The sequence below is a fragment of the Carlito syrichta genome, unplaced genomic scaffold (genome assembly GCF_000164805.1).
Source record: "Carlito syrichta isolate Samal-C Ts95f unplaced genomic scaffold, Tarsius_syrichta-2.0.1 Scaffold288311, whole genome shotgun sequence".
NCBI lineage: Eukaryota > Metazoa > Chordata > Mammalia > Primates > Tarsiidae > Carlito > Carlito syrichta.
The window spans coordinates 433920-455934 of NW_007232407.1; the positions used below are offsets into that span (position 1 = coordinate 433920).

At 41.2% G+C, this 22015-nt stretch overlaps 1 protein-coding gene and 1 pseudogene across 1 annotated transcript in view; one reads left to right on the forward strand and one right to left on the reverse strand.

Moving 5' to 3' along the window:
• RFX4 (regulatory factor X4) overlaps positions 1-22015 on the reverse strand; it is a 166163-nt gene that overhangs the window by 100851 nt on the left and 43297 nt on the right. The window contains exon 4 of the mRNA XM_008053579.2: positions 15952-16075. Coding sequence (XP_008051770.1) covers positions 15952-16075 — 124 coding nt within the window. The remainder of the gene's footprint in view (positions 1-15951; positions 16076-22015) is intronic.
• On the forward strand, positions 2907-4257 carry LOC103255612 (annotated as a pseudogene).

Consider the following 22015-nt stretch of genomic DNA (forward strand, 5'->3'; position numbering starts at 1 on the left):
GGGTCTCAAACCCGCGGGTTCAGGCAATCCACTCATCTCAGCCTCCCGAAAGTTTCTAAAGAAGGCAGACTTGGCTGGGAGTTTTGACCTTTCTTCCTTTACCTTCTTTTTTCTACTTTGGATAATCACTTTTTTCTACTTTGGATAATCACCTTTGGAGTCTAGTAGCCACTTTGCACCATGAGGTGACATAGAGATCAGAAGCCATTTGCTAGGGATGGCAGAACATAAAGATAGAAAGAACGCGAGTCTCTGGTGCTCCAATAGAACTGTCCCACAACAGCTAGGTTATATTCTCCTAGACTTAGTTTATGTAAGAAAAGTAAGACTACTAATTTATAAGCCACTGTTTTGGGATGGAGAGGGGCATTTTTTTCCCACAGCCCCAACACAATTCCTAACTGACACACCTGATTTTCTCCCAGGATTTATTTTATAGAGAAGTCTCCAGTGTTCAGCTCCCTTGCATTGACCAGAAATCTGATATCAACAACGTAGGCCCTGGCGTCAGCTATGTCATCTTTAAACGAACTTAAAAACAGCATGTTGACTTCTGGTTTTTGGTCCATATGTGAGAAGGTTGGAAGTCGCCACTCCATCCTAACAGCAAGTAAAAAGCTGGACAAACTGAAAAATTAACAAGTCTTCTTGGATCCCTAAAAGAGGAAAGAATATATAACAAACTGTTGGCCAAAACTGGAGACACAGGTGTCATGGCTTACTGGAATAGAGACTCATGAGTGAAAACTGCCACAGAACCAGCTGGAGTTGAAACACCTGAACCATAATTGAAGAGTTGCTAGAGGTTCAGTGCAGACAAGTCTGAGAGCTAAAAATAACTCTAGGGGACCCAGACATAGTGGAGCCCACACAATACTGAAGGATTGACCTCCGGGAACGACCAGGTTCCCACAGTAAATATCAGAGCAAGGGAATTGGAGAAAAGGAACATTTTGAAATACGCCAGAGCACTCTGTTCTTAACAAGGACTACCTTGAGTAGAAAATCGTTAACTAGAGCCTAACCTGTAGGGCTATTACCAGAGCCTGTCTGATATGGACCAAGGGAAGTACCCAACTCCAGTCAGCTCTAGCCTTCCTTGTGAAAGAAAGGAAATACCTAACTCTAGCCAACTTTAGCCATCCTGTCCTATCTAAAGGTGGAGAAAAAATGTTGAGAAACGCTTGTGAAGTGCACAGTTCAGGGGCATGGACTCACTAAAAGAATGAGACCTAATGATAAGACTATAAGAGCACTTTCCCTCCCCACACACCTTACCACCAAATAGATCTAAAGGCCCATTTACAATAGTTCCTTTTACCTGGTACATCATGTTCAGTCAGCAAGAAAAAATTACAAGGCATACCAAAAGGCAAAAAACACAATTTGAAGAAACAGATCAGGCATCAGAAACAGACGTGGCAGGGATGCCAGAACTATCAGACCAGGGATTTAAAACAGCTATGATCCACTTTCTAAAGGACCCATTGGATAATGTAGTCATGTAAGAACAGATGGGCAATGTAAGCAGAGTGATGAAAATCCTAAGAATATAAAAGAAATGCTAGGAATAAAAAGACACTGTAACTGAAGTGAAGAGTGCCTTTTATGGGCTTATCAGATGACTAGACATGGCTGAAGAAAGAATCTCTGAGCTTGAGGCTATATTAACAGAAACTTCAAAAACTAAAAAGGAAAGAGAAAAAAGGCTGAAAAAAACAGAAGCAAGGACCATGAAGCAACTACAAAAGATGTAAATATACATAATAGGAATACTAAAAGGAGAAAAAAGAGAAAAAGGAGCTGAAGAAATATTTGAAACGATAATGACTGAGAATTTCCCCAAATTAATGTCAGACACCAAATCATAGGTTCAGGAAGGTCAGAGAACACCAAGCAGGATAAATGTTAAAAAGACAGACAAAACCCCTTTACCTAGGCATGTCATTTTCAAACTACAGAAAATCAAACACAAAGAGGAGAGGGGGAGTGAAAATAACACGTTATCTATAGTGGAACAAAGATAAGAATTACATCTGACTTTTTCTTGGATATCATGTAAGCAAGAATAGAGATAATGAAATATTTAAAATATTGAGAGAAAAATTCACCAACCTAGATTTCTGTACACAGAGAAACTATTCTTCAAAAGTGAAGAAATTAAAACTTTCTCTGACAAATGAAAATTGAGGGAATTTGTTTCCAGTAGACCTACCTTGCAAGAAATGTTAAAAGAAATTCTTTAGAGAGAAGGAAATCGATATAGGTTAGAAACTCAGATTTATATAAAGAAAGGAAGAGCAAGGAAAAAGGAATAAGTGAAGGTAAAATAAAAACTTATTTTTAATTGATATAACAGATAATAGTTTATTCAAAATAGTAATAGCAATAAGGCATTTGATTATATATTTTATATATACACACACATATATATACAAACATACATGATTACGTAGGCTTAAATGAATGACAGCAATGATAAAAGAGAAGAATTAGGATTATTTTGTTATTATAATGTACTCATTCTACTTGCTAAGTGGTATAGTATTATTTGAAAGTGGACTTGGGTTAGTTGTAAATGTATATTGCCACTTCTAGGACAACGTTTTTAAGAGTTTTCTTTTTAAAGTATAACTGATCTGCTAAGAAAGGAGAAAAAAATGGAATCATAAAAAATTCTCAATTAAAAACCACAAAGGTTAGAAGAAGTGTGGAAGACAAAAAATAGGAATAAAGGTCAAAGAGCAACAAATAGAAAACAGTAACAAATATAGTAGATATTAATCCAATTGTATCAATAATCACTTTAAACATCATGGTCTAAAGGCACCAATTAAAAGAGAAAGAGCTTTTTCTCCCTCCTCCCAACAACAAGTTTGCCACCAGAGCACAGGTGTCATGAAAACCACCCCTAAAGGCCAAAGTGGGAAAGGAAAAGACACACATCAACATCATCGTCATTGGACATGTGGATTCGGGCAAGTCCACCACTACCGGCCACTTGATTTACAAATGTGGTGGCATCGACAAAAGAACCATTGAGAAATTCGAGGAGGAGGCTGAAATGGGAAAGGGCTCCTTCAAGGATGCCTGGGTCTTAAACTGAAAACTGAGCGTGAACATGGTATCACCATCAATATCTCCTTGTGGAAATTTGAGACCAGCAAGTACTACGACACTACCATTGGCGTCCCAGGACACAGAGACTTCATCAAAAGCATGATTACAGGCACATCTCAGGCTGACTGTGCTGTCCTAATGATTGCTGCTGGTATTGGTGAATTTGAAGCTGGTATCTCCAAGAATGGGCAAGCCCATGCTCTCCTGGCTTATATACTGGGTGTGAAACAACTAATTGTTGGTGTTAACAAAATGAATTTCACTGAGCCACCCTACAGCAAGAAAAGATATGACGAAACTGTTAAGGAAGTTAGCACTTACATTAAGAAGTAATTGGCTACAGCCCTGACACAGTAGCATTTGTGCCAGTTTCTGGTTGGAATGGTGACAACATGCTGGAATCAAGTGCTAACATGCCTTGGTTCAAGGGATGGAAAATCACCCATAATGATGGTAATGCCAGTGGAATCACACTGCTTGAAGCACTGAACTGCATCCTACCACCAGCTCATCAACTGACAAGTCCTCGCATCTGCCTCTCCAGGATGTCTAGATGTCTACAAAACCGGTGGTATTGGTATTGTCCCTGTAGGCCGAGTAGAGACCAGTGTTCTCCAACTTGGCATCGTGGTCACCTTTGCTCCAGTCAATGTTACAACTGAAGTAAAGTCTGTTGAACTGCACCATGAAGCTTTGAGTGAAGCTCTTCCTGGGGACAACGTGGGCTTTGATGTGAAGAACGTGTCTGTCAAAAATGTTCTCCGTGGCAACGTTTTTGGTGACAGTAAAAATGATCCACCAATAGAAGCAGCGGATTTCACGGTTCAGGTGATTATCCTGAGCCATCCAGGCCAAATCAGTGCTGGCTATGCCACTGTACTGGATTGTCACATGGCTCACATTGCATGCAAGTGTGCTGAGCTGTAGGAAAAGATTGATCACCGTTCTGGTGAGAAGCTGATATGGTTCCTGGCAAGCCCATGTGTGTGGAGAGCTTTTCTTACTATCCTCTGGATCATTTTACCATCCTTGATGAGGCAGAGAGTTGTTGTGGGTGTCATCAAAGCAGTGAACAAGAAGGCTGCCAGAGCTGGCAAGGTCACTAAATCTGTCCAGAAAGCTCAGAGGGCTAAATGAATATCATCTCTAGTACCTGCCAACCCAGTCTTAATCAGTGGTGGAAGAACAGTCTCAGAACTATTTGTTTCAATTGGCCATTTAAGTTTAATAGTAAAAAAAACTGGTTAATGATAACAATGCATTGTAAAACTTTCAGAAGGAAAGGAGAATGGTTTTGTGGACCTTTTTTCTGTTTTTTGTTTTTTTGCATATGACAGCTTTAAGTTATTAGTTTTTGAAATCAATTCTTTTTCATGGAAACAACTTGACCAAAAGTCTGTCACAGAATTTTGAGACCCATTAAAACAAAGTTAAATGGGAAAAAAAAGAGAGAAAGAATGCCCAAATGGATCAAAAAACAAGACCCAATTATATATTATCTATAAAAAACCCACTTTAGCTATAAACATGCATATAAATTGAAAGTAAATGAATGGAGAAAAACATACCATGTTAACATAATCAAAAGAAGCAGAAATAACTATATTACTTTCCAACAGAGCACACTTCAAAGAGTTATCAAGGATCAAGAAAGACATTATATAATAATAAAGAGGTTAATCCTTGGACAAAAATTCTTAATGTATATGTGCCTGATAACAGAATATCAAATTATTTGAGGCAAAAACTAATAGACATGCAGGGAAAATTTGATAAATCTTCTATCACAGTTGGAGTCTTCAATACTTCTATCAGAAATGGACAGATCCAGCAGGTAAAAAATCGTAAGGGCACCATGAATCTATTGAATATAATTGACATTTATAGACTACTACATCCAATAACAGAATATGTATTCTTCTCAAACTCACATGGAACATTCACCAAAATAGACCACATTTTGGGTCATAAAACACAACTCAATAAAGAAAATCATATGATGTCTGCTCTTAGGCCATAGTAGAATTAAGCTGGAAACTAAAACAGAAAGATAATTGAAAAATTTCCAAATAGGCCAGGTTCGGTGACTCAGCCCATAATCCCAGCAATTTTGGAGGCTGAGGTGAGTGGATTGCCTGAGCCCATGGGTTCAAGACCTACCCGAGCAACTTGGCGAGACCTCATCTCTACAATAAATCAAAAAGTAGCCGGGCATGGTAGCGCGCGCCTGTAGTTCTGGCTACTTGGAAGACTGAGATGGAAGAATCCCTGGAGCCCAGTAAGTTGAGGCTGCAGTGGCTGGGAGCATGCCACTGCACTCCAGTCTGGGCGACAGAGTGAGACTCCAACTCAAAAAAAAAAAAAATCCCCAAATATGTGGAAATAGAACAACAAATTTCTGTATAACTCCTGGGGCAGAGGAGAAATCTCAAGGTAAATTTTAAAATATTTTGAACCAAATTAAACCAAAAATGCAACATCAAAATTTGTGAGATGCAGTGAAAACAATGCTTAGAGGAAAATTTTATAGCATTGAATACATATATTCTAGAAAAAAAATATATAAAATCAGTAATCTAAGTTTCCCCCTAGGAAACTAGAAGAAAGAAGAGCAGTTTAAGTCTGAAGTAAAAACAAGAAAATAATAAGAATTAAAGCAGAAATAAATAAAATTGAAAACAGAAAATTATAAAGAAAATCAATGAAACAAAAAGCTGTTTTTTGAAAAGATCAACAAAATTGATAAACCTGTAGCCAGGATGAGAGAGAGAGTGAGAGAGAGAGAGAGGAAGAGAGAGGAGAGGGAGAAGATACAATTTATTAATATCAGAAATGAAAGAAAGGACATCACTACAGATACTATGGACATTAAAAGGATAATAAAGGAATATTATAAAAACTCTATGCCCACAAATTTGATAATCTAAATGAGATGAACTAATTTCTTGAAAGGCATGATTTGCCAAAACTCACACAAGAAGAAATAGACAATCAGAATAGGTCTATATCTATTAAATAAATTGAATCAATAATTAATAAACTTTCGGGACAGAAAGCATTAGGTTCATATGGGTTCACTGGTGAATTCTATCAAACATTATACCAATTAAGAAATTATAACAATTCTCTACAATCTCTTTCAGAGGACAGAAGTAGAGAAACTACTTCCTAACTCTTTCTATATGGTCAGCAGTACCCTAATCCCCAAATCAGACAAAAGTCGAAAAGAAAACTATATGACAATGTCTTTCATGAACATAGATGCAAAAATCTTTAACACAAAATTAACAAATTGAATCCAACAATGTATAAAAGAAATTATACACCATGATCAAATGGAATTTATCCCAGATATGCAAGGCTGGTTTGATATTGAGAAATCAATTAATATAATTCACATCAACAGGCTAAGAAAATTATATAATTAGAAAAATCACTTGGCAAATTCCAACACCCATTTATGATTTTTTAAAAACTCTCTGCAAACTAGCAATAGAGGAGAACTTCTTCAACTTGATAAAAGCATAACTACAAAAAACCTATAGCTAACATCATACATAATGGTGAGAAACTCAAAGCTTTTCCATTAAGATCAAGAACAAGAGAAGGATGCCCCTTTTTACCACTCCTTTTCAACACCATACTGAAAATACTAAGTAATGCAATAAGACAAAAGAAGGAACTAAAAGGTATGCAGATTGAGAAGGCAGAGCTTAAACTCTTTGTTTACAGATGACATAAATGTCTATGTAGAAAATCCAAAAGATTTGGCAAAAAAAGAAAAAAATAATTAAATAAAATTTTAAAAACTCCTGGAACTAATAAGCAATTAAATAGCAAGGTTGCTGGTTCCAAGGTAAATATACAGAAGTCAATCATTTGTCTATATACCAGCAATCAATAAGTGATATTTGAAATTGCAAACACCATTTATATTAGCACTCAAAATAACATACTTATGTAGGACTCTAGCACATATATACAAGATCTATATAACAAAAACTATAAAACTCTGATGAAAGATATCCAAGAAGTAAATAAATGGAAAAAATATTCCATGTTCGTGGATTGAAAGATGAAATATTGTCAAAATGTCAGCTCTTCCCAGCTTGGTCAACATTTAGTACAATCCCAATCAGCATCCCAGCAAGTTATTTTGTGAATATTAACCAACTGATTCTAAAGTATATATGGAAAAGCAAAAGACAGCATAGCTAGCACAGTATTGAAGGAGAACAGAATTGGAGGACTGATACTGCCTGACTTCAAGACTTCCTATAAGCTGTAGTAACCAGGACAGCTTAATATTGGTAAGAGAATAGACAAATAGAACAGTGAAGCGTAATAGAGAGCCCAGGAATAGATCCACATAAATATAGTCAACTGGTCTTTGACAAAGGAGCAAAGTCAATAAGATGAAACAAAGATAGTCTTTTCAACAAATGGTGCTGGAACAACTGAATATCTACAAGCAAAAAAATGAATCTAATCATAGACCTTACACCCGTCACAAAATTTATCTCAAAATGGATCATACATCTAAATGTAAAATGCAAAACCATAAAACTCTTAGAAGATAACATAAAGAAAATGTAGATAACCTAGGGTATGATGGTAACTTTTTAGATGTAACACCAAAGGCACAATCCATGAAAGAAATAATTGATTAGGTGGGCTTCATTAAAATTAAAAATTCCTTCTCTGTAAAAGACAATGCCAAGAGAATGAAAAGATAAGCCATAGACTGGGAGAAAATATTTGCAAAGGACACCTCTGACAAAGGGCTAGTATCCAAAATATACAAAGAACTCTTAAAAGCTCAACAATAAGAAAGCAAACAACCCAACTAAAAAATGGACCAAAGACCTTACCAGACAGACACCTCACCAAAGAAGATACACAGGTGGAAAGTAAGTACATGAAAAGATGTTCCACATCATATAGCATCAGAGAAATGCAAATTAAAACAATGACATACCACTACATACCTATTAGAATGGCCCAAACCCGGAACACTGATAACACCAAATGGTGGTGAGGATGTAGAGCAACAGGAACTCTCATTTATTGCTGTGGGAATGCAAAATGGTACAGCCACTTTGGAAGACAGTCTGGCAGTTTCTTACAAAACTAAACATACTCTTACCGTAAAATCCAGCAATTATACTCCTTGGTATTTATCAAAAGAATTGAAAACTTATGTCCACACAGACACCTGCACATGGATGTTTACAGCAACTTTATAAGTAATTGCCCAAATTGGAAGAAACCAAGATATTCTACAGTAGGTGAGTGGATAAGCAAATTGTGGTATATCCAGACGATGGAATATTATTCAGCACTAAAAAGAAATGAGCTATTGAGCCATAAAAGACATGGAGGAAACTTAAATGCATATTATGAATTGAAAAAGGCAATCTGAAAGGATTATATACTGTCTGATTTCAACTATATGAAATTCTGGAGAAGACAAAGCTATGGAAGCAGTATAAAGATTAGTGGTTACCAGAGCTCGGGGGACAGGAAAACATAAATAGGCAGAGAACAGAGGATTTTAGGGACGTGAAAATACTTTGCATGATGCTATAATGATGGACAGGCAAAGATAAATAGGCAAACAACAGAGGATTTTAGGGAAGTGAAAATACTCTGGATGATGCTGTAATGATGGATACATGTCATCATCCATTTGTCCAAAACCCATAGAATATACAACACTGAGAGTGAACCCTAATGGACATCGGGTGATATGGCAATGATGTGCCAATGTGGGTTCATCAGTTGTAACAAATGCACCACTTTGGGGAGGGATGTTGACAACGGGGGAGACTGTGCATGTGTGGGGGCAAGGGTATATGGGAAATCTCTGTATCTTACTCTTCTCAGTGAACCTAAAACTGCTCTTGTAAAAAGTCTTAAAGAAACAAACAAAAAACCCAAACCCAAACCACAGCATCTCATTTCCAGTGTGTGCAAGGATTAAATGCGATAATCCATGTAAAGGGCTTGCCCAGGCACTGGCACGGAGTTTGTGTTGGTTATTCTTGCTTTATGATTTCTAGTTGAAAAGTATTTGGGGCAAATATGGCAAAGATCCTCATATGCTTGTTTGATAGATGGAGGGAGTGAGGTTCAGAGAGGCCAACGGACCTGCTCATGGTCACATGGTGAGAAAAGGTGATAGATCCTAAAATTCAGGGTTCAAAACCTGGCACTTCCTAAACCCTCAGTAAATGTCTGTTGAAGATATTCTCTCACCTTGAAGCCTTCACTGAAATGCATCTTACAATTGCTTGGAAAGCAACTCATTTGTAAGTTAGAGATGTTCTCTTTGCTCAGAAATCTGGGTGTCATTTTTTGTTGGCTAAATGCAGTGAGACTTCATCTTTGTGCAGGTAGAGTTTTTGTTCTAGAGTTTCCAAGAGACCAGTGGAAAAGCAGGAGAAAGGTTTTTTGGTGTCATGAAAACTGTCATTTTAGTTTCCATAGATCTTCCAGGGCTGTGGATTGCCTGGAACTTTTCCAGGACTGACTTGGGTCTCTGGCTGCCCCTCGTCCATGCTTCCAAGGAGGCAGTTCCTCTTCTGAGTCCCTCCAGCCCTGTGTTCATAATTCAGAAGGTACGTTTGCTGTTTTGCTTTTTCTGCCATTCCTGTGCATAGGTTCTTCTGCAGGGCCCTTCTCTCGAGGGCAGACTTCTTCACTGTATATTCCATCTCCCAGCACAAGGGTGGGCTCACAATGGAGATGAGTTGAATCAGTGTTGAATAAAGGGGGGAACCCAAGAGGGAGGATGCAGTATGGGAAGCTGGCAGGGAGTTCACAGTCCCCAGAGGGTACCAGTTAGGAGGATTGGAGGGGGTATTTCTCAACTGCAAAAGACCAGCACGCTTGACCCCTGAGATACAGAGAGGGCAAAACTTCTCTCCCAAATTCTATCATCTAGCAGGCCACCAGGTGACTGTGAGTGACTATACCAAAGTCAAAAGGACAAGTATGTGCACAAAACCTGCCTCCACACATAGCCATCCTGGCCCTGAAATAATTCATTTTGTGCAAATGACGTTAAGGTCATAGGCTCTGGCGCCATATTTCCCAGATTCATATCCTGAATCCATCACTTACTAGCTGTGTGAACTTGCACAAATCATCTAACTTCTCTGGGACTCAGTTTACCATCCACAAAATGGGGACAATAGCAATATAGAATAACATACTAACATAGAGAATAACAGAACTGTTTGGAGGATCCGGGGAGGTTGATATACGTAAAGAACCTAGAACAGGTTCCGGCTACACAGAAAGCCCTATGTAAATGTTTGCTGCTTAATTTTATGAGAACCCTGAATGCTGCATTCTAAATTAGAGCTAGACACTTCTACCATCTGTTAAAAATAATTACCTGTTAATAAGCTTGGTCAATGTCATGTGAATGCCAAGTCTGATCACTATTACCTTGTGTTTTTGTTTAAATGTATAGTTTCGTTGTTTAGTTCTGTTGTTCTCTAAAAATGTATTTTACTGTTTCACTGGCAAACTAGATGCACCTAGAAGGACCAGTATCAGGTGGGAAAAGTCAGGGAAGAGCAGAAGATGGGTTCACAGCCTTTCTTCCTCACTGCAAGTCCCCAACCCACACATGGGCAGACTCCAGCTGGGCTAGGGAAGAGTTCTGAAGGGGATGTGAAACTGCAGTTTTAAATTGGAGGACTAGAAGGGACTTTTAACATCTAAAAGAGAGTCTAAATTATTGAAAAGATGCTTGTTCTTATAATCAATAACAAAAAAGCGATTAAATCTTCCCTGAAAAACCATCAGGGATCAGGGAAGCAAAGCTGTTTATGCTTCATTGAGTTCAGCCTGTTCCATCTGCCAGTTATGTTTGTTGGGGCTCCTCTGGGCATCTCTAAGAATCAGGGTGTAACATTAGAAGTACAGTGAGCTAACCAAAATCCTCCAACAGAGAACAGCACTGCTGGGTGACTCCTCTGTCACATAAGGGGTCAGAGCAGCCTGTGGATAGGGAGTCAGGAGGTTGGCTAGAGAGCCCATCCTTTCAGCCAGTGTGGACAGAGATTCATAGGGGCTCCCCCAAATCCAGATAAGACCCCTGGCCCCAGCACATGGGTGATGGTCATAGCAGAGGGCACTGACATCCACCTAGGAGCCATCAAAGAACACCAGCTGGTCACATGACCTTTGTTGTCCTTCCTGTAACCACTTCTCTTCCACCATCTCCCTTCACCAACACTGAAGAGGCCAGAAAAGGAGAAAGAGCCAACCCCACCCCTCTTTCCCAAAGCAAATTCTGAATCACAGGATGGGAGAAGCTCTGAGTTAGATGTGAAATTGCAGTTTTAACTTGGACCGAGCTGGACTTTTTAATAACTGAGAATGCGCTGTAGTTATCCACCCAAGATCAATGTGGTGGCTGAACATGATCAAAGGCTGTGTTTCATCTGACATCATCGGAGGGCAGAGCAGGAAGGGACAGAGCACTTTGAAGGTAGCTCTTTAAAGTAAGTAAAAACGCTTACTGTATCTCAACAAGTTCACCCCTACCCAGTAAATGGGCTAATGGAAGACAGATACAGGCCAGGCATGGTGGTGCACACCTGTAATCCCAGCACTTTGGGAGACTGAGGTGGAAAGATGGAATGAGCCCAGAAGCTTGAGACCAGCCTGGGCAACATAGTGAGACCTCGTCTCTACAAAAAATTAGCCAGATGTGGTGGTATGTGTCTGTAGTCCCAGCTACTCAGGAGGCTGAGAAGGCAAGATTACCCGAACCCAGGTGGTCAGGGCTGCAGTGAGCCATGATCATGCCACTGCACTCTAGCCTGAACAATAAAGACTCCGGCTCAAAAAAGAAGAAAAAAGAATGAAAAAGAGAAAGATGATCAAAAAAGAAAGAAAGAAATGGATACAATTTCATATGGTTATCATAAGGGTTAAACAAGTTCACATATGTAAAAATGATTCACAGGGTCTCTGGCAAGTAATAATAATATAAATCATTCAACTTCTAACAAATATCTGAGGGCTTATTCTGCGCCAGGCACTGTTCTGGGTAGAAGGGATAAATAGTGAACAAAAAGTCTTCGTGGAGCTTCCATACCAGAGAAGGAAACTGACAAAACAAAAACAACTCATTACATACTATGTATGCATATATATATACATATATATGTATACATACACACATACACAGAATTTTTTTTCAACTTGACAAGTCTAGAGTAGCAGGAGGAAAAAATAGTTCAAGTTGAATGATAGCTCAAGTTATGATAAGTGTATTTAAAAGTAAAGCCTGGTAGAAAATAGAGGAGGAAAGATGAATTAAAACCAATTTTAAATAATGATGATTTCTTTGATTGGTAGAGCACTTTACCGTTTCAAAAAATGTCCTAATAAATACTGTCTCATTTCATCTCTAATTTGGTGAGAGATCATTCCTGTTTAAAGGTGAGGAAATGGGAGCTCAGAAAAGTCAAGGGACTCCAGTTTGGGTGACCATTCATAGCCCTAGCCAAGAGCAAAAGCAGGCACAAGAACAGTCAGCAAGATGCCTCAGCGTTCTCTGCACTTCGTAAAGTAATTCCAGGTCCCGAAGAAGTCAATATAACATTACTGGAAGCCAGTGCTTATGGAGCTTGGCTACAGACTTGGAAAGAGAATTTGCGTTTCAGATCTTACTTGCTTGCAAGGCAACTGCTGCCATCCACTTTATCAAGAACAGCAACACAGCTGAAAGGACAGCTTCAGCGCTGATGTCTGTTCCATCTCAGCCCATTTGCAAGCTGGGTAGAGGACTCCTACCAATATCTTTTTTCTCTAAAAACTAAGCTGAGATATTGAACTTCGCCTGCTGGGAGTTAAAAGTTCATAGATGAATCATAAGTTTGGGCAGATCTGCTCAAAGGAAGACTGTCCACAATTATACCCCAAGATTTCACAGAACAACTAGTCCCTTTCTCTCGAGGCGATGGCAGCTGCAGCATGCTGGAGTCCTCAGGAAAGGCAATGTGTCTGGGGTTTCAATTCAGCAAGCTGAGTGTGGAAGCCCTTAGCAGGCACCTTCTGTCCTCTGTGCCTGGAAGGACAGCCCCAATTCCCAGTGCATTTGAAATTGATGGCAAGGCAGCTACAAAGAGCATTTGCATTTGTGCTTTTAATACCACTAGAGTATTTGCTTGCTTTCGGACTCAAGATAAGATGGAGTTTGGATGCTTTTTGAAGTGATTATTTTGGAAGCAGCTGGCGCTGTAATTCCTAGGGAGGAAACTTATTGTTTGGAAAAATATTTTGAAAAGCCATTTGGGGTAAGTGAGACATCTTTGTGGGCATAGAGGTCTGAAGAAACCAAGGATGCCATAAGAAAGGAAATTTGGTGGGGTTGTCCCCAGAAGAAGAGGGGAGGAGGATGAAGGGAAGAAGGGAGGGGACAAGGAGAAGAAAAGGGAGACAGCAGTGAAGAAAAGTCTAGTTATAACTGGCAGGGGCAGGACCAGGAAGCCACCACCGCAGTGGGGAGGCTGAGGAGAATTTTGAGATGTCTGTTCTGTAGGACCCTGTTTGGGATATAAGCCCCTCCTAGAAACCTTGGTCTACTAGAATCACAGAGGCGTTTGTGGGTTTCCTTGTAAACAGCAAGTGATGCTGAATGTCATCCCTGGTTTACCACAGTATGGAACAGGGCTGTCTGATAGAACTTTCTGTGATGGTGGACATGTTCTATTCAGCACTGTCCAGTAGTCACATGTGGCTCTTGAGCATTTGAAATGTGGCTCGTACATTGAACTTCAGTGAACTGAAGCTTTTCTTTTGTTTAACTTCAGTGAAGTTAGCCGGTGATCAGCATACTGAAAAGCACAGGGGTGGAAAGAGGTAGTTATGCAGAAGGAAGACTTTCATGTCAAAGGAACCCTGAGAATGCAGATACCCCGAAGTTTGCTAAAATCTTGGGACAGACATGAGGCTTAAAATGGAAATGGGCCTGGGGTGCTGCTGGGAGGGGATGAGCATGAACCCACTTCACCTAGATCAGGGAAACTTCAAGCCAACAACAGGGTCAAAAAGTATTTGAGAAAAAAAGAAATAGAGGGTCCTTACACAAGCAAATGGGAGTTTCTAAAAATGGCGGGGATTTTTGTTTACTTGTGTGGCTTTGCAGAATCTAAGCTTTAAAAAATGGCTATTTGTGTCTGTCCACGAGACATCTCACGGAGAATTTATAACACAACAGTCGTGATAGCACATGGTAGGTGCTTAATACATGTCTGAGTTACTAGGGGACTGAGTAAACTGTACCTCGCATCATCCATCAACATCATCTTGCTTGAATCTTGCAACATTGCCTTGAGGAAACTGAGGCAGCTGGGGCTCAGAGAGGGGAAGTGATATGTCCAAGAGAATCGGGGCTCCTGGTATTTTGCTTCATCCAACCTGTTCCTCCATTTGTATCTAAGAGTCCTTATCTTAGATGTGGCTGCTGTGAGGGGGTGTGTAGATGGGACTGAATGTTCCAGAACCACAACATCTGACGAAGCTCGGTGGCACATGCATATGCAGTATGCTCTTTGGTCTCCTGCCTGCTGAGGGCCTCACCCTCTCCCTCCCTAGACTGTGAGCCCCTCCATATCAGAGCCCATTCAAGTTTCTTGACTGCCATTTTCTCACTGCCATTACTTAGCATGGGGCCTGGCACATAGCCAGGCTCCACCAGCACTGAAGGACTGAAGAAATGAATGGACTCATGGCAAATTAAAAAATTATTTTCACTTTGGAGAAATTCTGTTAAGGCATCAAAAAACATTTTCCCCTCCCCGAGTCATCACAGAGCACCTTCCCATTTATTGAATGAAGCCAACTCTTAGCCATTCCGTTTTTAGGCTCTCTGGGATGGCTGGCTTAGGCTAACGCTGCTCTTTATTTCCTACTGATGATTTATTTTGGGGGGATGTTGAAAGGGAATTCCTGAAACCTATACACTGACTTCTTTCTGTTGTTTCAGTCCTTGGTGTGCCTGCCTTCAGAAAACTGGTAAAGAACTGTGGTACGGAACAAGCCTGCCTATTTTTTGTTAGCGGATGTGGTAAAAATAACACATAGAAAAAAGCAGCTTATAAAAGGAGAGAGGGCTTAGATGTAATGACTCAGTTAAATTGGGTATTTTTTGGTGTCAAACCTGGATTCTTAGCCATCAAATAAATAAATGCTCAGTCATAAAGAATGTTCCAAAAGCTTTCCTTGGCCTATTAGATAGGAATGATCAGGGCTAACAGTTTTTTGCAGACATAGTCCTAAGTGTGGAATACATTTTTATTATAAGGTGGAGAGAGAACAGTCAGGCCTGTGGTGATCATACAAATAGCACCACTCTCAGCAGGGGACCCCCAAACCTCCGATCTAGTGATGCAGGGCCAGTTCCCAGTCTCTCCAAGGTGTTCACATCACTAAGCCAAGTAGGTTGCCAGTCTCAGGCCAGTTGACACACATGTAACACACTTGTGAGTTCAATATTTGCCTCTCAGAGTAAAGAAGCTTTTTGTGCAAATTGAGGAAATTCAAGTGAGACATCCACATCTTATGTTATAATGTTCCTGGATTGTTTGACATTTTGACAGCAAAATATTGCCAAAAACTTTAATATTACTTGGTTTTGGTATTTGATTTGGTATTACTTTGTTACAATTATTTGAACTATCTACAGCAAAGGTACCAAAGTATTTACTTCGGCAACTTAAACGACAACAACTAAAATGCTTAAAAACTGTGTCGATATCACCTAAAGTTTGGAGTGGTGCATACGCCTGGCGAGGCTGGACTCACCTTTCCAAAGCTGGCAGCGTTGACAGGCTGAGTGTCGTTCTTCTCACAGAAATCCAGGTAATGCATGTAGAGGGCGCTGCGAGGGATACACACTCCCTCTGCAATCTCATAGTTCTCCTCCAGCCTAGGGAAATAAACGCTCGATGAGCAAAAATGTTACTTACCCCAGCAAGAGGAATCTGTTCTTTCTAGTGCTCCTCCGGAGATGGGCAGATCTTAAAAACAACTTGCTTCATACAGCTGGGGAAACTGAGGTCCAGGAAGACAAGCTGCCCAAGGTCACACATAGAGCTTGGCAGGCTAGCAGGATTAGAATCCTGATCCCTATGGGTATGACCCCAGGCCACTTTTCCAGCCCAAATTCCCAGACCCTCTACTCTGTATTGTCATTGGCCTGGCCACTTTCTGCATAGATCAAGTCCCTGTAAACTCCCAAAATTATATAGGATCTTGCAGGTGCCCCACTCAGCCAAGCTTTGAAACACACACCCACTTGTGGAGCCATTTATAATAGGTAAAAGTTAAAGGAGGATGGTGTCGACATGTTGGAACTTCTTGGCTGAAAAGTGCAGTGGAAAGGGACTGTCTGGGAAAACAAATGTCCAGGGAGAGGTTGTCCGGCTGTAGAGCCACTAACCCTCTGACTGAAGGGAGATTTCACCACCACAGTAGGGAGCAAGCCTCTTGATTACTTTAGGATCTCCTTTTCCTCTGCTGTGCTAGGATTCTATGCCCATTTACCTTCTTTTTTTCTTTTCTTTTTTTTTGAGTTGGAGTCTCACTCGGTCGCCCAGACTGGAGTGCAGTGGCCGCTCCCGGCCACCGCAGCCTCGACCTGCTGGGCTCCGGCGATCCTTCCGCCTCAGCCTTCCGAGTAGCCGGAATTACAGGCGCGCGCTACCACGCCCGGCTGATTTTTTGATTTATTGTAGAGATGAGGTCTCGCTGCCCAGGCGGGTCTCGAACCCGCGGGCTCAGGCAATCCACTCACCTCAGCCTCCCAAAGGCGTGGGATGACAGGCTGAGCCACCGAGCCCAGCTCATTACCTTCTTAGTGAGTACAATTTAGAGGTTCTATAAGAGATCCTACTCTCCCACCGGGTTCAAATCCCAGCCTTGTAACTTGCTGGCTTGGTGACCTTGGGCAAGTTACGAAAACTTGGGCCTCAGTTTTCCTTAGGGAATGATAATTTGTGACTACCTCTTAAGGTGTTTGTGACAGTCAGATGAGGTAACATGTGGCATGCATTAGCATGGTGACCAGCAGGTGTGTGGTCAACACTTAGTGGACTGAGACCTCATTAACATTCATTCATCCTCTCTGTAAAACATTTGGGGCACCCACATGTCCTGACTCTGTACTAGACATTGGTGATATAAAATAAAACTAGGTACAGAGGTTTTTTTTCTATTATTGTTATGATTTAATTCAAACGCCAGAACACAGGCATCCAAATGAATACTGCTTTCGTTGTCATAGGCATGTTGGAAGGTTAAACACCTTTTTAAACGAAACTGCTGTGGCACAAGACAATTTGGGAATTTTTCTTTGGGCCTTGCCTTTGGAGCCTGGGGGTGCATACTGTCAGTAAACTCACCAACAGAAAACATTTTTTCTTTGATCGTGAATTGGATTTTAGGAAACAACCCAAAGTTATTTGGGACCAAGGATGAAGGATGAAGTAACTGGAGTGACCATTTTTCCTGAACATTTTTTTGGGGGTCAAAAATAAGGCATAATTCTAAAGTAATGAAATAAATGTCCTCAAGTGGCTTCAAACTCTCTCTGAGAGCTCTTGCCAAAGAAGTGGCCCAGTGCTGTCGTAAGTGAAGTGGAATGAGGACACGGCCTCCCAAGGTGCCCACTTGAAAGCACAGCACTCATTCAACTCACTCTGACATGTGATTGAAAAAAAAAAAATCAGTTCAATCATTTCATACCAAACCCCACTGAACACAACCCTAGGGATATGCGGACAGATGACGAAACCTGGTGCTGAATGACCCTAGATCTTGTCATCCCCTTTTCTGGGAAGGAGAACGCTGAGTAGTTCCTGATGATTTTTAGAAATGTTCCAGGAAATCACTGATGTAATCCTTTGTATGTGACCAAATTCCTTGAGGCTGGGATGGTGTCTGAGTCACCTCTGTATCCTTGAAATCCAGCCTACTCCTTGGCATACAATGGTTGCTCCATAAGTATTTGATGGGTAGATTATTTTAGCCATTTATTCATTCAACAAATATTTATTCATCTTATCACCTACCAGGCACTGGGGATATCATGGTAAGCAAGGTGCGTCTTGTTTGCATACAGCGAACAGATTAATGGTAGACAGATGGATAAGCTTCAATTCAACAAATATTTACTGAGTGCCAGGTAGTGTTCTAAACAGCGAGGCAAACAGTGGTGAACAAAGCAAAAGCCTTGTCCTGAGAGGGCTTACTTTCTAGTGCGTGTGTCTTCAACACCATAAACTGGAACACTAAATGTGTTTCCTTGAGAGAAAATGGTTTCACATAAATAACAGCTTTCTCAGGACTGTTATAAGCTTCAGGTTCAGTACGAATGAAAATCAGGCTTTGAGGTTAGCGTGGACGCCTAAGCCATTCGTGGTATTGTTTCTCTATAAAAGTGGGTTCAGAGGTCCAAACAACCAGCTTGTGCAAACTGGTAGGGGCCATCTGAATGAGACAGCTTTCCCAAACTGGGGTCTCACAGAAATGCTTTGTTTGGCCTGAACAGCATTGGCCCAACTTTTAAAACCCAGGACATTTCACATAAGAGTCTGAATTTCTGGCTTCTTTTGAAAAAGCTGAGATCTGGCAGCACTGGACCCATATTCCCGCATGGCAACAATTGGCCAGAGTTACATGTGCCCTGGAGTTGGCCCGAGTCTTCACTCCTATTTTTCTTGCACCCTGTCTATTTTCTGTTCCTTGTCTGGCTCCTGTAGACAACTGTGTTGGCATAAGACACGACCTATGTCCTAGTTAACTTTGCAGTCTGTTTGGGGAGACTTATGCACAAAAAATAAGAATATTTAAGTACTACAGACCCCTGATCATAGCTAGATACAGTTGAAGGTGGGAAAACAGAGAGATTAGTGTGGTGACGAGAACAGATAATGAGGGTTTCATGGAAGAATTGAGACTGGAATTTTGTAACAATAAGCAACAACCAGCTAGCGTTTGTTGGGCTTTTTGCTAGGTGCCAGGCACTGGGTATCCATTATATCTTGAGCCTTACAATAACCATATGAGGTAGGTATTATACCTGTGTTTCAGATTGGGAATCTGAGGCTCAGAGGGTGTAACTATTTGCCCGTGGTCGTGCAGCTTGTAGATAAGAGAATTCGTCTCACACCCAACCTCTGTGGTATTCTGCCCTGATAGTTGGGAGTGGAGGAGGGGATTCCCGGCAAGAACAGCAAGAATGAGAGATGAATGTGCCATGTGCTTTGGATGAGGAGATGCTGGTCTGAGTGGAGAGAGGGGCTTGTAAGGGGTATCTAAAAGGAGGAACCACAGTGATGGGTGTGGAGAATGTTGAAATGCCAGACAAATGAATATGGCTTGGCATAAGAGTTTAGCAACCCACAGAGTTAAAGAGTTACTTACAAAGATGCTATTTTCAGAAGAAGGCAGTGGAATGGTACTCACGGAGGACTGATTAAAAAAACAGACTCAGAAACATCTGAGTGTTTCTGGGATGCTATAATAATAATAATAATAGAATAATAATGATAATGTTATTACAATAATGTCATTATTAACAACAATAATTAACATTAGCTTAAAGCTTGGCCAGGTGTGGTGGCTCACACTTGTAATCCAGTACTTTGGGAGGCCACGGCAAGAGGATTGCTTGAGCCCTGGAGTTCGAGACCAGCCCGGGCGGCATAACCAGATCCTGTCTCTACAAAAAAATTTTAAAAATTAGCCAGGTGTAGTGGCACATGCCTGTGGTCCCAGCTCCTTGGGAGGCTGAGGTGGAAGGATCACCTGAGCCCAGGAAGTTGAAGCTGCAGTGAGCTGTGCTCATGCCACTGCACTCCAGCCTGGGTGACAGAGTGAGACCCTGACTCAAAAAAATTAATAATACGATAGGCCAGGCTCGGTGGCTCAGCCTGTAATCCCAGTGCTTTGGGAGGCCAAGGTGAGAGGATTGCCTGAGCCCGTGGGTTCAAGACCCACCTGGGCAACTTGGCGAGACCTCATCTCTACAATAAATCAAAAATTAGCCGGGCGTAGTAGCGCGCACTTGTAATTCCAGCTACTTGGAAGGGTGAGGCGGAAGGATCGCTGGGGCCCAGGATGTTGAGACTGTGGTGGCCAGGAGCTGCCACTGCACTCCAGTCTGGGCGACAGAGTGAGACTCCAGCTCAAAAATAATAATGATAATAATAATAAAATAAAATAAGGTTAATATGTTCTATTTGCCAGCAATGAATTGAGCATAAAAGAAAAACTCACACGTTTCATAGGTTTTATCTTAGACTCTTAAAAGTTCCATTAAGCAGTTTCCTTAAAGAGGTTTGTCTTCAACACTTAAGACCATTGTATTGCGGAACATTTTCCAGTCTGATGCATATACCCGGACAATTTTGGCAGTTGGAACTTTGTGTGTGACAAGCTATGAGGAGGAAGAAAGTATCCTTTCTGCTAATCTTCACTAGTGATTTCCTAAAATTTATTTTGCCCAGAGAAATCCATGAGCACATTCAACAAACGTGCATTTCAAACCATTCAGAATTCATCTTGCATACACTCTTTTAAACTAATAGAGATCCTTTAAAACCTATTAGGTTTTTTTAAAGCACGGGAGTGGCGTGATTAATTTATTCTCTGGAAAGGTCATTCTGTGTCTTGGGTGGCCAAGGTGGACTAACAAAGCCTGGCACACAGTAGCTGATTAATTAGTATTTGTTGAATGAATGAATGAATGAACAGATGAGACCAGTTAGAAGCTACTACAGTAGTTCAAGCAGGAAATGATGGGACATAAACTGAGTTGTGGCCATGGGGGTGGAGATAACACTTAAGGGTGTGGGTCTCATGTTGCCAGATGTGGGGGCAACCAAGGCAAGCTCTCAGTTTCTTAACTGGGCCGAATGGGTGAATGGGGGCTTCATTCCTTACAATTAGAAAGGCAAGCTGGGCTCGGTGGCTCAGCCTGTCATCCCACACCTTTGGGAGGCTGAGGTGAGTGGATTGCCTGAGTCCGCGGGTTCAAGACCCACCTGGGCAACTTTGCAAGACCTCATCTCTACAATAAATCAAAAAATTAGCTGGGCGTGGTAGCACGCGCCTGTAGTTCCAGCTACTTGGAAGGCTGAGGCGGGAGGATTGCCGGAGCCCAGCAGGTTGAGGCTGCGGTGGCCGGGAACGGCCACTGCACTCCAATCTGGGTGACAGAGTGAGACTCCAACTCAAAAAAAAAAAAAAGAAGTGCAGAAAGAGAGGCAGGTTATGGGGAGAATAATGCTTTCAGATGTGGTGTTAAAAATCAGAGCCTCCCAGGTAAACTAGCATGAGTTACTTTTCTTAGGCCCTCTGTGCCTCAGTTTCTATTTGCAGTTCTTGTAGCTTGTTTGCCAAATAAATTTGGCCAAGAGGTCAAGGCTCAGATACAAGAGCATAGTTAAGATATAGCACATTAGGCCAGGTGCAGTGGCGCACACCTGTAATCCCAATACTTTAGAAGGCTGAGGTGGGAGGATCGCTTGAGGCCAGTAGTTTGAGACCAGCCTAGACAACACAGTGAGACCTTGTCCCTACAAAAAATTTTAAAAATTAGCTGGGCATTGTGGCATGTGCTTATAGTCCTAGCTATTTAGGAGGCTGAGGCAGGAGGATTGCTTGAGTCCAGGAATTCAAGGCTGCCGTGAGCTATTATTGTGCCACTGCACTCCAGCCTGGGTAACAGAGCAAGACCCTGTCACACACACACACACACACACACACACACACACACACACACACACACACACAATAAACCCATAGTTGCAACAAACTATTCAAATCAGATGGGTGTAAGTCACAGTTCACACAGGCTCAGTTA